We start from the raw sequence: 17737 nt of genomic DNA, 5'->3' as shown, positions 1-17737 counted from the left end.
AAAGTTATGAGAAACAGAAAATTCAGGGGAAAAGACTTAATACTAGTAGAAAAAAAATACCTTCCCAGAAGATACTTAATTACCAAAGGAAACAGTAGCTTCACAATTGAGAGACCCTACCAGACAGGGACATGACTTCAGCCCAGCCAGCAGTGATGTCAGCAGGAATGGGAGAATCTTAACAACTGGGCAGGCTGAGATGTGCTGCTCCCCTGCTCAGACCTTCCTGAGACCTCACAGCCGGAATGGAATGTGGCAGAAACATTCAAGGGTCCAGTTTGTGGCACCCCAATAGAGCCACTTGTGAGTCTAACAAATTTGTGTAGCAATGTAGTTGACCTGTGCACAAAATCATTAGAATCGTAAAGGTCAGAGGAAACATTCTGGGTTAGAGCCTAGAAAGAGTTGAAAATTGTATGATCCAGGGTTCGTTTGTTTTTCTGTTACAAAGGGAGTTGGAAAAATTTGAACAAAGTTTATAAGCAGATAATAATATTCTGCCACTGAATGTTAATTTTTTGATTTTGATATTTATTCTTAGCTATGTCAAAGAATTTTGTTTTAAAGAAATTTAGTCTGGGCCAGTCTTGGTGGTGCATGTCTGTAATCCCAGAATTTGGGAGGTAGAGGCAGGTAGATTTCTGCCTGGTCTACAGAGTGAGTTCAAGGACATCTCTGTCTCTCTCTGTCTCTCTGTCTCTCTCTCTCTCTCTGCCTTTCTCTCTCTCTCTCTCTCTCTCACACACACACACACACACACACACACACAGAGAGAGAGAGAGGAGAGAGAGAGAGAGAGAGAGAGAGAGAGAGAGAGAGAGAGAGAGAGAGAGAGAGAAGGAGGGAAGGAGGGAAGGAGGAAGCAAGCCAAATGGTTGTGACACACGCCTTTAATCCCAGCTCTAGGGAAGCAGAGGCAGGCGGATCTTTGTGAGTTTGGAGGCCAGCCAGCCTGGTCTACATAGCAAGTTCCAGGACAGCCAGGGCTATACAGAGGAACCCTGTTTTGAAAAAAAAATCAACTGATTATTTATGGATACAGGAACACCCATCTGCAGTGAGAACAATCAGGGGTCTGGGCTGTACTAGGTTATGAAATTAGGACTCATACATTTGATAAGATGGATCAATATAGGCATTTTTTCCTTATCGTGAAGAGGAACAGGGTATAGGACTTAAGCCTTCATGTTTGTCTGAGTGATTCTTAGTGATTATAAACCAACAAACTGAGTTTAAAGGCTTAACATTTATTGAAAATAAACAGAAAATGAATGTCAAATTCCCCAATTTCCTAGACTCCCAAGTTTTAGAGGAAGATTGTGTTTTTTCTTTGCGAGATTTGTCCCTTGTTTGACTACTTATTTTTTTTTTTGGTGCTGACTTTAACTTGAAGAGTTGTCTACCCTGTGGGGGACTTTAGATCTGATATCTGTGTGGGAAAGGCAATATGAACCGTAGAGTGGGAGGTATTGTGAGGTATTCACTGGAGAGGCCTGCTCACACACAGGTTTAAGCCATCAGAAAGTCTTTATTAGTTGGCCAGCTACAACACTGGGTGCTCAGGACCCCATTGTATTCCTGAGCCTTTTTTAGGGTAAGGTTTTAAGCACAAAAACTGTGTTTTAGTTGGCATACTTCTGTTAACAAGAACAGTTAGCCAGAAGCAGTATTATGGAAGCTAAAAAGGAAGGTCTTGAGACTTTTCTAGAACTATATGGTGCAGTGGTGATAGGTTAAACCACTTTGACTCACAGAGGATTGTGTGTCCAAGAGCTTTCTGGATTCAAGAATGAAACACACACACACACACACACACACACACATACACACCAGCTAATTTTGATATGCCTTGACTAGTTCAATGACTGCTCACTTTTGAACCTCCCTGCAGCTAGCAAACACTCCCCACTGGTATGTTTGAGTTAACATCTTTAAAAATCTATATTTCATCTTTGCTACTCCAGACCCATTGGGGAAGTGGCCCCAAGGGCCACTCTCCTGGATCCTTACATGCCAGTGGGCCTTTAAGTTTCATCTTTCTGCTTCCTGTCATGGTGATTCTCTGTCTCCTCTTTTCCCTCCTGGTCCCTTGCCCAGGCAATCTAAAAGTCCTGCCCTATTTCCCTGCCTAGTCAATGGCAATTCTTTATTATCAATCAAAGCCAGCGGGGGGGGGGGGGGGGGGGGGGGGGGATGGGGATGGGCAGGGACCCTCAGGTCTGGAAGCGAGGCTTTTGAGAGCTGAAATAAGACAAAGCATTAGAATCAATTCCCAACAATATGGGCTCTGATGGATTAGGTCTTTGTTTTAGTTTTGGCAGGTCGTGCTGTCTATGTGCTGAGTTTTACAGCCTGAATGACTCTCCCACCATGGAGTCAGCTGTGGTCTGGGACCCCGTTACATAGGAGGGAGGGTGGAGGGAAGGAAGGTACATCATGCATCACGGTTTATGGACATCGTGCTGTGCTGTCCTAGAGCATAGAAGAGGTGGTGAAATGGAAAGGAGGGAGGAATTTTTGTTGGTTAGCTTTTAAAGTAGTAATACTATTTTATCTATTGTAGTTACATACAATAGATAAGGTCTGATTCTACTTTATCCAACCAGTCTTTTCTGGATATATGCCAAGATGAATTTTCTTTCTACTTGGAGACATTTTCTAGTTGTTCTGACCTTGCTTTCCTGGACATTGAATAAAATTTGGCAAGAATTATCTGGCATGTGCAATGTGCATATTTGTTTTATACTGTATACTTTTTTTTTTGTTTGTTTGTTTTTTTGTTTTTTCAAGACAGGGTTTCTCTGTGTAGCCCTGGCTGTCCTGGAACTCACTCTGTAGACCAGGCTAACCTCGAACTCAGGAATCCACCTGCCTCTGCCTCCCAAGTGCTGGGATTAAAGGTGTGCACCACCACTGCCCAGCATGCTTTATACATCTTAATCAAGGAATTTCATGGTTTCTCTCAGCAGCCCCTCAACTGGGTAATTTTTGTGGATGAGTGCCATATTTTGTTGACCTAAAGACATATATCTTCACATGTTATCATCACTGGTGTTGAGCTATCTCATGTGGCCAGTAGCATTTTAGTTTCTGTTGGGTAGGTGTGTGTGATGGCCCAGGGAGTGACACTATTAGGAGGTGTGATTTTGTTGGAGTAGGTGTGTCACTGTGGGTGTGGGCTTAAGACCCTCACCCTAGCTGTCTTGAAGTCAGTCTTCCACTAGCAGCCTTCAGATGAAGATGTAGAACTCTCAGCTCTGCCTGTATCATGCCTGCCTAGATGCTGCCTTGCTCCCACCTTGATGATGACAGACTGAACTCTGAAACTGTAAGCCAGCCCCAATTAAATGTTGTCCTTTGTAAGAGTTGCCTTGGTCATGGTGTCTGTTCACAGCAGTAAAACCCAAACTAAGACAGTAGGCAGTGGTTGTGACAGGTTGTCATTTCCTGTATTTGTGAGAACTTTACCACAACTGTTCACATTGTCACTTCTACTGAGTTAGATCCACCATTGGTATGATCCACATGTCATGTCAAGTGTTCTGAAAAATATATACTGTGACCTGGCATTAATAAGTTACTTTAAACATAGAACGTGAACACAGAACAGGAGAGTAAGTTGAATAATTAGTGCATTTATTTTGCAAAGCAACGATTAGGTATTTAAAACATCTTGTTTGAAAGAGATAATTTTAACAAAAAGATGAAACTAGGTTATATTATTTTTTATTAGCAAAGATTAGTGATGTCTCAGGGTTTCTATTGCTATGGTGACCAAAAAACAAATTGGGGAGGAAAGGGTTTATTGGACTTATACTTCTATATTGCTGTTTATTATTTAAGAAAAGGTCAGGACAGAAACTCAAACAGGGCAGGGAACCTGAGTCAGGAGCTGATGCAGAGGCCATGGAGGGACGCTGCTCACTGGCCTGCTCAGCCTGCTTTCTTATAGAACTCAGGACCACCAGCCCAGGGGTGGTACTATCCACAATGGGCTGGGCCTCCTACATTCAGCTCTGATGGAGGTATTTTCTCAGTTGAGATTTTCTCCTCTCTGATGACTCTAGCTTGTGTCAAGTTGATATAAAACTACCCAGGACAGATGATGACCAAAATAATAAAATCATTCTTAGTCACATCAAGCAGTGTGTTTGAAGGTAGTAAAAACTACTGAATCCTTTGAATAGATTCACTGAGAGCCTGGTGTGACTCATGTGTGATTGCGGTTAATTAAGCCATTGAGTTAGTTTAATTGGCTAAGTATTTTTCTTCCTTAGTGGTAGGAAAAATATATATAATGATGCACCTTTGAAATGATCTTTTAAGAGCATTTTAAATCAGATGAAATAGAGTGTATAGAATGGGTTTATTATGAACGAGGCCACAGTAATGAGACCTGTCTCACTAGAATTCATTAGACTGAGAAAAATTACAGAGACCTAGACGTGAAGCTTCTTTCTAGTTGGGTCTGCAGAGGAGAATGTCTTATTAAATGAACCCTTAGAAATGACAGGTGGCTCCCCACTCTTCTCTTTTGAAACAGATCTATTACTAAGTGCCGAAACATGTCCACTGACATTTGCCATGCATTCTTGCCTGGAAGCTGTTGGTGGGCTAGGGGCTCTTTCCCTGGTGTTCACTGGTAGTGCAGTCTAGCAGACATGCTCCTACACCTCGGGTATTATTCCTACCCCACTGCTGCATAGTTTTCTATGCTTTATGGAAAGCAGGAAAATCTGTTATTCAAAAAACGAAGGACCTTGTCCTGTTCTTTTAGTGGTTTGTCTAAAGAAGCCTGCTGTTCATTTGTCTTATTGGTCCTTTTAATCATAAGGAAGTTTGATGTTAAATCATTTTTCTGAAATACAGTTCTAAGCTGGAGAAATGGCTCAGTTGACAAAGAGCTTGCCCTGCAAGCATGAAGGCCCATGTTTGATCCCCAGAGCTCATGTAAAAAGATCTGGGTTTGATTGTAGTGTGCTTATGATCCCAGCACATGGAAGGGAAGCAGAGACAGGAAGAACATCAGGGCACGTCTGCCTGAATATGCTGAGCTTTAGCTGTAGAGAGAGATGTCTCAAAATGTGTCCACTCTTTTGGAAAACAAAAATAAAAAACCGTTATGAATTTTTTTTGTGTCCTCTGATAAGGTTCCTAGCGTACCCATCCCCATCCCACCCTCAGCCTGTCTCTTCCACAGGCGTTTCTGGAGCAGACCCTGCCTCCAAGCCACATGTGTTCCCTGGAGACCCTTACCAGTGTACTGCTTGGTCTCTGCCACTCTGATAGATGAGAGTGTTATTTCAGGGCAGCTTTGATTTGCATTTCTCTTGTTTTGAGCATCTTGCATTTTTGGTGAGTGAAAGCAATCACATTTCTTGTCTTTGTTTATTTGTTAGCTTCCAGTGAAACACAAGTCTTCCTGACTGCCTTCTCCCTTGCAAACAAGGCCTCTACTTTCGTATCCTTGCTAAGACACCTTTCCTCTTTGATGCTCTGAATCCTTCACTATCCTGTACTGCCATGGCATGTTTCATATAGCTCAGGGGTGCCCTGAGGGAGGGACTCCAACTTTATATACAATCATAAACAACACCATGCCTAGAAAATGATTCATGCCTGCTAAATACTTGAATAATGACTTAAAATCATAGATAAATGAGAAAATTAGTATTTTTGGTTTGAGTTTTGACAGATTTAAACTTATGGTTGTATTTGCCCCCTCATTTTTAATTCATATCCTTCCATTATTTTTCTCAAATGAAATAATTATTACAATGAGGAAAATATAGCATTTTAGCCCTTTTTTTAAAATTTATTTTTTCTTTCTTTGCATTGGTGTTTTGCCTCCAAGTATGTCTGTGTAAGGGTATCAGAAGCTCTGGATCTGGAGTTACAGACAGCTGTGAGCTGCCATGTGGGTGCTGGGAATTGAACTTGCTCTTTTGGAAGAGCAACCAATGCTCTTAACTTTTGAGCCATCTCTCTGGCTCCCACATTTCAGATTTTTTAAAGCATTTTAAAATAATACTTGTATTTATCAAGGTTCTCTAGAATCATAGAACTTATGGACTGTCTCTACATATTATGGGAATTTATTATAATGACTTACAGCCTATAGTCTAACTAATCCAACAGTGGGTAGCTGTAATTCAAAGTCTTAAGAATCTAGTAGTTGCTCAGTCCCATAAGGCTAGCTGTTTAAGCTGGTTTTCTATAGGAGGAGGTTTAAACAATTGTGTTGGCAGGTAAGTGCAAGCAGGTGAAGAGTGACTTTTCTTCTAGAGTCCTTATGTAGGCCTCCAGCAGAAGGTGTGGCCCAGATTAAAGGTGTGTACTGACATGCTTGGATCTGGAACTTGCTTTGTCCTAGGTTGACCTTCAACTCAGAGATCTCCTTGCCTCGGTCTCCTAGGATCAAAGGCGTGTACTACCTTGCCTGGGCCTAAGCTTTTCATGGCTACTATGCATCAAGATCCAGGTCAGAAGCCTGTGTCTTCCAGCCTCAAGCTCTGGATCACAGGTGTGCCCTCCATTTCTGGATTGTAGTTCCTTCCAGATCTAGTCAAGTTGACAACCAGGAATAGCCACCACAATACTTCTTGCAGCTATGATAAAAAGATCTGTAATTAAAAGTATACTAGCCTATACAGTCATGTCATGATAGATTACTCGTATTTTCAATTTTGTGGTTTTTTTTTGCATTATTGAAGGCTGAACCCAGGGCTTCATGTACTCTAGTACTGAGATACATACCCAGCTTTCAAATTGTTCTGATACTTAAAGTCTAAATCTGTGATGGACAAATTCAGTGTCCAGCCAGTGGTCATGGAAGGCTGCCTTCTAGCCTACAACTCAAGTTGATGTTTGTTTGCTCTTGCCAGATAAAACATACTTACAATTACACAGTTATAAAAGTTAGTTTGCAGTTAGTCTTAGATATTATTGAGGTCATTGAAATGGCTCAGCTGGTAGAAGTGCTTATCACTTTAGTCTGATGACCTGAGTTCAGACCCCAGAATTCACGTAAAAGGTGGACAAGGAGAACTCTCTAGACCTTTCCTCTGCTGTTGCACATGACAATAATAAGTAAATACAATTTTAATGTTTTCACCTGAAAACTTTTAAAATGCCATTTTGTGTCTAAATATCAAAAATTGCTTAAATTATAAAGTCTGGGTGGGAAATATTTACATACTGAACAACAGAAAATACGAAGTACTTATTGGAAAAGATAGAAAAGTTGGAGCTGGGCAGTGGTGGCGCACACCTTTAATCCCAGCACTTGGGAGGCAGAGGCAGGCGGATTTCTGAGTTCGAGGCCAGCCTGGTCTACAGAGTGAGTTCCAGGACAGCCAGGACTACACAGAGAAACCCTGTCTCGAAAAACAAAAAAAAACAAACAAACAAAAACAAAAGTTGGAAATTGTAGCAATGACAACCTATTGCTAAACTATTTTACTTGCTCTTTTAAATACTGTTTCAGAGGCTAGATTTCTGAGGATGCAGGGATGTGAAAATGAAATAGAGTAGTAATTGTTGCTATCAAGAGTCAGAAAAACAAGTTATGACAAAAAGAAATTCATTTTTAAGAAAAGATATGAGATTATATTCAATAATGCTGATAGCATTTTCTCAGAGAGAATTATAAATGTGTTGTTTCTGCTTTGCCTATCAGGCAGCTGTTAAATGATTACAACTGAAGACCTTGTATAAAACAAAAAGTTTAATGTTGAATGAAAGATATTACTTGTATTTGCCTCATACTAGTACATATTTGAAAGGGAAGGACCCTCTCAGGATCGTTTTCAGGTAACTGCATTGTATCATGCTGCTCCGTTGTCTGGTAAGCCCCATTGTATTCTCAAGAGAGAACAAGACTGACAGGCAGTGATATTCTAAGTAGAATGAAGATAATCTCTGCTTACTGGCCCGCAGTATGTGTGGTGTGTGCAGTGTACAGTGGTGTGGGGAGGCTATGGACCTGATTCCCCTTGTAGGCCTTTGCCTTTTCCTTCCCCATCTTGATGCCCTCGGTCTGCCACCCCTTCAGGGCAAGCCATTTTTTCTAGGTTCTTACTGCAACATTTCTCTCCCACTCTGCCTCTACTTTACCTTCTGTTTCTGTTTTCCTTCTAGTTTTTTCCTCAGAGATATCTTCAGAGTGACTTCCAGTTAATGTATTCTGGAGTCAATATATTCATAGTTGCCAAAAGACCCAGGAGTGAGTGTGTGTTCTTATATTTGGTATGATGGGAGTTCTGTGGGCAGATGACATGGTGGACTGTCCTGGCCTCCTCTGTCCTGAGCCCCCTGGTGTCATCACTTTTTGCTTGAGAGAAAGAGGGATGAAATTCTGAATGTCATTTTTTGCTTTGCCCTTCCTTCTCCTGAAGTGATCTTCATGTGCAATATTGTTTTTTTCTGGTCATGGGGATCTAGCTCAGGACCTTACACAATTAGGCAAGTTCTCATGGAGGTCTGTCTCTGGCCTCTACCCATCTGACATGGCTGTGCCGGGTGGGCATGGTCTCAGATCACCTGTGTGCTTCTTTCTGTTTCTGTTCTACTCTGTTTTTTTTTTTTTTTTTAAATTTCTTACTCTGCGTACATGTGTGCACACATGCATGCTTGCTCATGCCATGACATTGATGTGGAGTTGGTTCTCTCCTTTTACTTTCACATGAGTCCTGGGATCAAGCTCAGGTCTCTGGCTTGCTTGGTGAACCCCTTTCCCTGATGAGCCATCTTACTGATCCTTGTTATTTGAGACATGATCTCCTGTTGTGGCTCATGCTGACATGGAACGTGTTATCCTTCTGCCTCAGACTTCCAAGTGCTGGAATTATAGGTGTTAGCCATCTCTCCTGGCTTTTCTCTGAGTGCTGTTTGAAGTGGGTGCCATGGGTGTATATCACAACTGCAGACTTTCTATGGCATTGCGTAGTGTTGTGTCCAGTTTCTTTCTCTGTAGGGATGAAAAGGTATTTTGTGGCTTAGAAGAAATAAAAAGACAATTTTTTAATTGGAAATATTGCTCAAAATCTGTTCTGTCTGCATCATATAACTGTACTTCTATCTTGTCTCTGTGGAGTTTAACAATATCAGTGTTCCACATAGTGGCAGCTGTTTGTTAAGAGAAAAAAGTACAATTTAGCGGGAGAAAGAGTGTAGATATATAAGTGTTTTACCTTGTTTCATTATTTATCACAACATTTATTTAAAATGTGTCATTGTACATGTATGGGTGTTTTGCCTGTATATATGTGAAGCCACATTTCCAGCTGCTCAGAGGTTATTCATCAAGTGTCAGTTGTGTGCCAGGCACTGCCAAGAATGCTGGAAATATGGCTCCTAACCAGCCATCCTTAGTTTCTGTTGTTGTAGATGGTGTGATATAGTGTTGTGATGTCTGTCTCCCTCACAGGACAGCAGAAATGGTGGTTGGAAGAACACTGGCCACTGAGCTCTGGCTCTGTCTGGTTTGGGTTGGACATGAGCAGCCATTTAAATGCTATGTTCCTTTTTCTTACTGGTCAAAGGAGGAGGTGAAGACACTGAACAGCTGTTTTTAGAGGCAGAATTTTGCCAGTAGAGATGCATTTTCAGATACAAGTGATGTGTGTATGTTAAAATGTGTGTAGTCATCATTGTGATAAGGAGCCATATTTCCAGCATTCTTGGCAGTGCCTGGCACACAACTGACACTTGATGAATAACCTCTGAGCAGCTGGAAATGTGGCTTCACATATATACAGGCAAAACACCCATACATGTACAATGACACATTTTAAATAAATGTTGTGATAAATAATGAAACAAGGTAATTTTTGTTGTAAAATTTCACATGCAGTTCATTCTTGCTTGGTTGGGAGAATCCTAAATTAACCTAGATATTTAAAGACACTGGAAAGATGTAAAGTGTACTTGTTTTCTCTTCTCTTACAGAAGAAGATAATGCTGAATATGTTTTTAGACACCATGATGGCCGATCCTCCTCCCCAGTGCCTTGTCTGGCTACCTCTCATGCACAGGCTCGCCCACGTTGAGAATGGTGAGCACAGCTTGACCCTTCACCCCTCAGGTTGTAGAGAAGAAATTACTGTGTTCTTAGCTATCATTGTGAAAAATTGTAATTGACATTTGCTGGCACACCATCATTTGAAGTTTCAGCTTTTGTTTTGAGAAAAAGAATATTAATTTCATCACAAAAGTTGGAGTCTTGTCACTTTGAATTCTGAGAAATAATAAAAACTGGTGGTATGGGCACATTTTTTTTTTTCACCCTGAGATTTCAAGCAGTCGTATGTTTTGAGTTTATCTGCTGTGGTCAGAAATTTCTTTTTCCCTCTTTTAATTTATCAGAATTGTTGTTTTAGAAAACTAACGCCCTACAATATTAGCCATCAAACTTTAGTTGATTTTGAATAATTAAAACATTGCTGAGATACAATTTAGTTCTGCCCATCCTTTTATTTTTCCCTCTATGATTGTGTGTGTGTGTGTGTGTGTGTGTGTATTTGTGTGTGTGTGTTCTCAGTGAACACAGAAGTTACCGATTGGTTGGATTGGCTGGCCAGTGAGCTCCAGGGACCTACCTTTCTCTGCTGCTTTCCCACTCAGTGCTAGGGTTACATGTAGGCTCGTTTGGCCACACTCAGCTTCTCTGTATATCAGGCATCTGAGCTCAGGCCCTTTGTTTGTGGGGTGGACACTTCACTTACCAAGCCTTCTTCTCAGGCCCTTCTTTACCATTTTACCTTGAACATCCTGCTGAGATCTTTCCCAGTAGTTTGATTGCCTGTAAAGTAGATGTTTTCACTTTGAACTGAAACAATACTTGCTTCTTAGAACCCTTTTGGTGTCTTTTTTTTTTTCCGGTTTTTCGAGACAGGGTTTCTCTGTATAGCTCTGGCTGTCTTGGAACTCACTCTGTAGACCAGGCTGGCCTCGAACTCTCGAACTCAGAAATCCGCCTGCCTCTGCCTCCCAAGTGCTGGGATTAAAAGGCGTGCGCCACTACCGCCTGGCCCCTTTTGGTGTCTTTTGCTGTTTATTTCTATATTCAGGTTGTATCAATGTGTTAAAGGGAAGGCCGACACTTTTCTATGCAGCCTTCTTTCTTTCCAGGTTTGTCTGTCTCTCTCTTTGCCACAGGAGGAAAGAAGGCATAGGCTGCTCATGAGCAGAATCCTCCTTCTCACTTTTCTCTCACACTTTTCTATCCAGCTTTTTTTCTTGTTTTAAACTTCTGTATGCCTTTTGCTCAAATATGGATAGATATTTCACAAGCATCTCAGTTTCAGGATTACTTTTCTAAAAGACTAGACTTTTAAAGCAGCTAAATTCTTAAATAAGAGTTTCTGAATAGACACGTAAGTAGTTAAATTACTAAACTGTTCTTGGTTCTTTAGGAGAGATGCTTTTATACTCTTAAGTGTTTTATTAGTTTTCACAAACCATTTTATATCTGCTTTGAGGAGTAGAAAAAGTCTCATTTGTCATGATGTACTATTAACCATAAGAATATTTTACTATCGCTTTGTATAGAATGTGTTATTGATTATGTTCTTATGTGTTCAGTGATATTATGTCTTCTTAGAGACAGAGAAATGTTATGGAATCTTTGAAATGTCTAGAAATAAAGCCATTTGTCTATCACATTGATACTTGTTTATATGTCTTACTTATAAGTGGCAAATAAGTCCTAAAATTACAGTATGTTTGGGGGTTTGTTTGGTATCTTTCCTGTATTTTGAATTACTACTTAAAAGATAAATTAAAATCACTATTTAAAAGCTGCATGTGGTAGCACATACCTGTAATCCGAGGACTTGGGAGATAGACATAGAGTGTCAGAAATTGGCTGGCATTGGCTATATATTGTGTTCACAGCCAGCCTGGATGACATAAGACCCCATTTAAGAAGTGAAACAAAAGAACAAGCCAAAAAAGGGGCATATATTTGTTTGTTTGAGCTGAAGTTATATTTATTGTACCGGTTTATGCTGCACTTTACACAAGCAGTCCTAGTGATGGACCCACTCACTGATCTGCCTGGGCTGGCTCTTACCTCCTCACTGTGCGAGCATGCTCAGATGAGACTAGAAGAAAGTCACATACCTAAATTGCCAGAGTACACTTGCTAATTCTACTACTATGCTGTGGCATTTAATATTGACGTAAGACCTTGAAAATGTTGACTGCACTGATGATGGAGCTGTACCAGGCGATGGCTTGGGTTCTGAGTCCGCCAACACGCTTGTATGTTTAGAAATGCAGTGTCAGAAGTCAGACAATTCACTGTTGTTTGGTCTGTCTGTTTCCACCTTGGCTGTGCAGTAGGTTTTGTTTTCCTCCATATTGTTCTGTCTTCAGCTGACACTGTGTTGTTCTCTGTCCCCTCTTTCGCTGGCCGCCAGTCTTCCATCCTGTGGAATGCTCCTACTGTCACTGCGAGAGCATGATGGGCTTCAGATACCGATGCCAGCAGTGCCACAACTATCAGCTCTGCCAGAACTGCTTTTGGCGTGGCCATGCCAGTGGCCCTCACAGCAACCAGCACCAGATGAAGGAGCATTCCTCCTGGGTAACTAACTGCTTGTCTTTGCTCATGTATTCTCAACTCTCCACTTGGCTCACATGTAGTTCTCGGTCGAGTGTCCTGTGGGTGCCCTGCCCGGTAGGATGTGGTGTCAAGAATGTCAGTGCAGATGCTGGGGTTCCTCCTCACAGAGTTTTAAAAGCAGACTTTTAAATCTTCTGGGAGGTGCAAATGCTAACTGCATTTAAATGGTCCTTTGCAAAGTAAAAAAGTGTGTTTCTTCTGATTTGAAACATTATACAAAGGGTTTCTTCCTGATGTTTGTTTCCTTGAGCCTTCAGTTGGGTTTGGCCCTTTCTTCAAGCCAGTTTTCCTCACAGCTTGGTTGTATCTGTATGGCACAGGGAAAGCAGCATGTAATACAGGAGTTATATATGTGTCTCTTAGGTTGGAGAAAGACTATTTTATAATCATAGCCACATTAGTATTCTAACCTTCAAAAGTAATTTTTAAATAATACTTAGGTAGTGGCCAAGCATAGTGGTGTATGCCTTCAACCCCAGTACTGAGGGGCGGAAGCCGACAAGAGTTCTGTGAATTCCAGGCCAGCCTGGTCTACAAAGTGAGACCCTCTCTCAAAACAAAACAAACAAAGCCAACATTTCAGTAAGGATTGATGTCTTCTCTTCCTGGAGTGTTTATAGATCATGCAATATGACTCTCATTAAGTATTTTTTTCACATCTTTGACTTACTAGTTTTTGTTGGCCACTTGCTTTACTAAATCATAGAAGACCATGCAGGGCCAGAAGTATGGGTCAGGATATAGGACCTCACCCCTGTAGCTATTAGAATACTAGAAGGCCTTAATTACTGAGTTTCTTCACTCCTTTATTTTTCCTAGAATTCAACCAAGAAAAAGTAAATAAACCAAGACCAGGAAATAGTTAAATGGAGAATGAAAAGAAAACACAAAGTATTGACCCTTGTTCAGTTTGACTGTATTGCCAGAATTTGTGATGATGTGTCAGGGACACAAGTCTCCTGGGGTTGAGTTTCAGTTAGAGCTAACTATAAAACTATGTTTCACTCAACATCCTACTCTCTGGCTGTACATTCCAGTACGGTGTTTTGGTTTAAGATAATTTAAAAAAATTAAAAAAAAAATTCTCTCTCTCTCTCTCTCTCTCTCTCTCTCTCTCTCTCTCTCCCCTTTCTTATAGCCCACTATGCTAATTGATTGGCAGTGTAGGTTTTAGAGTCTTGCTTTTTGCTCGGTCAATTTTGGTTTGCTGGCAAGCTTCAGTGAGAATCTCATTCTCAGCGTTGGGGTGTGGAAAGCAAAGATTCTTACTCCCATAGTTTGAACTTGCTCATTTACCCAATTTAGAACCTTTTCCAAAGTGAGGATTTTGTGTTTATTTGAAAATCAGTAACTGAATACTGCTTTATGGTTTGCAGAGGCACTTTTTATATACTCTTGAAATTTGTATCTGAGTTATAGCATTTATAAGAAAAGTGCAAGCTAGGTGTGGTGATTTATGCCTACAATTCCAGTACTTGGGAGGGTGAGACAGGAGGATTACTGTGAGTTCAACCCAGCCTGCGTTAAGACTTTAGCCTCCACCACCAAACAAACAAGTGTAGAATCCATTCTTTTTTTTTTTTTTAAAGATTTATTTATTTATTATATATGAATACACTGTAGCTGTCTTCAGAGACACCAGAAGAGGGCATCAGATCTCATTACAGATGGTTGTGAGCCACCATGTGGTTGCTGGGATTTGAACTCAGGACCTCTGAAAGTGCAGTCAGTGCTCTTAACCACTGAGCCATCTCTCCAGCCCGTAGAATCCATTCTTATTTGAGCCTCACAATACTCCTGTGAAGATTTTCTTTCTAAATATTTCTCATTTTTATTTCATCTTGGTATATTTTTCTGCCTTGTGAATTTGTTTTTTTTTTTTTATAGTAACTTAAGATTTCCAGAAATCCCTCATTATCAGCTTACATAATTTTAAGTCTGATACCATCAATGGGTCAGTTCTGAATTTTGATGGATTGTATGCCTTGGTGTGGCATATGTATATTGACAGTTACTGTGTGTATCTATATGTAACTTGTTCTCAAAATTAAGAGTAGGCACAGTACCCTGGCCCTTTGAGAAGGATGTGGGTGAATTTTGAGGCTGAATATACAGGAATTTCCACTTAACAAAGATACCTAATTTTTTTGGTGGAGCAGGCACAAGCTCTACTGCTGAGCCATAGAACAACCACTGTTACCAGTTTAATGGTAAGTTCTTTGAATGGTTTCTACTGTGTCTGTACCAGTAGTTAAAATGAATGCGTCTATGTTTGCTGCAGCAGCAGGTTTTAGTTTGTTTGACTAGTTTGTCAAAAAAGTTACACTGTAGATTTGATATATGTGTGTTTCAGTGTTTGTAAGATTATTTTATTTTCCCAAACCCTCTATTTAATGTTTTATCTAAGAAAACAAGTAGCAATTCAGTATTTCAGACCTCAGTCTATTTAATTTGTATTCATTTTCCAAAAACGTGCCATATGGTACTATATCCAATATTTCTCCTGCCCACCCATCATTTGTTCATTCAGAAGATATTTTGAGGACTTGCGTATGTCATCAGCACAGTTATATCTCCAGGAACAAACCACTAAGGTTCCTGCCCTCCTGAAGATGTTTTTCAATGAAACAATGAAAACAATTGCTAGAGCTTGCTGCTGTCTTTGCTTTGCACACCTCTTCTCCAACTTTACATGGATGGGACTATGTAAATATATCTCACCAGTGGAATGTGAGCTGACAACTGTGTGTCTTTCCACAAGACTGTCTCTGTCCTCTGCCTCCTCACTTCAGAGGATTCCGTTAGGACCCAGTGGAAAGCTAAGCTGTGAAATAGAAGGAAGCTGGCCCCTATCATGGATGGTCAGTAGAGAGGAGCATATGCCAACCCATTTGCCTGAGATAGGAGCTTGATTAGAACTGTATTTCCATTGCTGTTGAGGCTGAGGCAGGAGATTGAAGATTCGAGGTTACCTTGAGTGACTTAGCAACAACCTGTATCAAAATAAAAATTAAAAGGGCTGGGGATGCAGCTTAGTGGTAGAACATTTGCCTGGTATTTGCAAGTAGGTTCAATTTCCAACACACACACACACACACACACACACACACACACACACACGCCAGAACAAACAGAAAATCATTTTTTGTTAAATGATTAAAGTTTTCATTTTTCCTGTAGTACTTAATACTAGAAGTGGATCACTAGTAACACTTAAGAGTATGTGGCGTTGGCTTGACATACAGAAGTATACCAGTGAGCAAATGAGTCAGATGTGGAGGGGAAAGACAAATCTGTAACCAAATGGTAAATTTGTCGTTAGAGGTCCTTGGAAGTAGCCTCATACCAGCTGAGCCACGTGTTGGAAAGGATCACGTGACTGTTAACAGTGTGGTACTGCAGGAAAGAGATGAGCTTAGAAAAGAAATGGCTGGTTTATAAGCAAAGATGAAAGGAATAAGAGAAAGTTCTGATAGCTAGGGCAGTATAAGGAGAAGGAAGCTGTTATTCGACCCTATCAAGTATGAGAACTGAGAATATTTACAGAGCCTAGTAGATGTACTCAGCTGAATAGACAAGTAAGAACTGCCTATAGAGCTTCTGTTTGTAGAGTTGAGATCCGTGAAGTCTGTAATGAAGACAGGTCTTAAAGTTGAGTAATTCTGTTGAGCAAAGTCGGGACCTTGTTTCATGTGGCTTCTAGACAGCTCAGGCTTGAGAATAAGGTCCAGGGAAGAACTGTAGTTTCTGGCACACGGTACTAACAGGGAAACAAATAGATGAAAGGCCCACTGTGTTTCTGAGGGAATCATGCTGGCAGGGTATTCATAAGCCTGGACTAAAAAGACTTTGATTATTTGAGCTAGACAATCACTTTAGAAACCCAGAACTTACTCTGATGTCAGGAAGTGGCAGGGATGAGTGCATTATGAATATTCTGTATCTTCAAAAGGGGGCGTGTTGTGGCATGCTTGGCCACAGGAGTTAAGAAAAGACCTATAGCCAGGTGTAGTGGTGAAAAGCTCTAATCCCAGCACTAGGAGATAGTAAAATGAATTTGAGGCCAGTCTGGTCTACATGATAACTTGTTAAAACAAAGAAATCAAAACCAGAACGAAAGAAAAAGACCAAACACACAGTTCCTATTTCTGTCTCCACTGTATCTTGGGAGTGGGAGAAGGTGTAGGTACTCCCTTTCCGGTCACAGATTGCATCACTAGGAGTTGTATATGGCCAGAGGAAGACGGTCCCATACATAGTCTTAGATGCATTGACTAAATGGATGGTAGACCTTTCCTGTGTCTGTTATAGGAGGGTTGAGTGTGTTGGGACACTTGGTGATCATGGTGCTCACTAGTAAGCCATGCTTTCCTTCCTACCTGGGCACATTTATATAATCCATATTTCTTGCAATGGTTAGGTTCCCATGGCTGGTCTTCTTCACTGGTTGTTACCTCCTAGCCAAGGCAGTTTAAAGGAGGTCTGTGTCCTCCATCTACATTGTCTTTATCCTCTCCTGTGATACCCATTGGCCTAATGGAAAGTCTTCAAAGGAACTAGTGAGGCAAGAGCCTTGGACGGAAGGAGGCTGGGTACTTGAGTGGATGGAGCCCCTGCCAGTTTGTCTAGGACTTGAAAAAAAGGAAGCTGTGAAATCAAGAGTACAGGGGTGAGGGGGAGGTTAGAGACTGAGTACTGAAATCACAGGCCTTGTTTAGAAAGAGGAGCAAAGACTGATGCCTGCTGGAGGAAGATGTAGGAGTGATCAGTCTGAAGGCCCTGGGGCAGGAGTGCCCTGCTGACTCACAGAGCAGCAAGGGAGCCAGCCAGGCTGAGTAGCATGATCCAGGGATGAACTGCAGAAGAGGCCAGGACGTGAGACAGCTCTGTTTGTCCATTGTCAGGTCTTCTGAGCAAAATGAAGAGTCTTGGTAGAACTTGAAGTAGCATGACAATTTCATTCATGTTTTAAATGGTCAGTGTGGATGCTGAGTAAAAGGTAAAAATTAAAGGGGAAGCATAGAGACTCTTTGTGAAAGATTATTACATTAACTATATTAGTTACTTGCCTTGTTGTAGCAAAATATCCAACAGACCAGCTTATGGGAA

The 17737-nt window shown here is 41.0% G+C and overlaps 1 protein-coding gene across 3 annotated transcripts in view; it reads left to right on the top strand.

Annotated features, from left to right (window-relative positions):
- Positions 1–17737, top strand: part of Dtnb (dystrobrevin beta) — a 204225-nt gene that overhangs the window by 60959 nt on the left and 125529 nt on the right. For all 3 annotated transcript variants that reach the window (XM_028778099.1, XM_028778098.1, XM_028778097.1), the window contains exons 7-8: positions 9949–10054; positions 12423–12589. In XM_028778099.1, coding sequence (XP_028633932.1) covers positions 9949–10054; positions 12423–12589 — 273 coding nt within the window. The remainder of the gene's footprint in view (positions 1–9948; positions 10055–12422; positions 12590–17737) is intronic.

The sequence above is a fragment of the Grammomys surdaster genome, unplaced genomic scaffold, assembly GCF_004785775.1.
Source record: "Grammomys surdaster isolate TR1022 unplaced genomic scaffold, NIH_TR_1.0 324, whole genome shotgun sequence".
Taxonomy (NCBI): domain Eukaryota; kingdom Metazoa; phylum Chordata; class Mammalia; order Rodentia; family Muridae; genus Grammomys; species Grammomys surdaster.
This window is presented reverse-complemented; position numbering and strand designations above follow the sequence as displayed.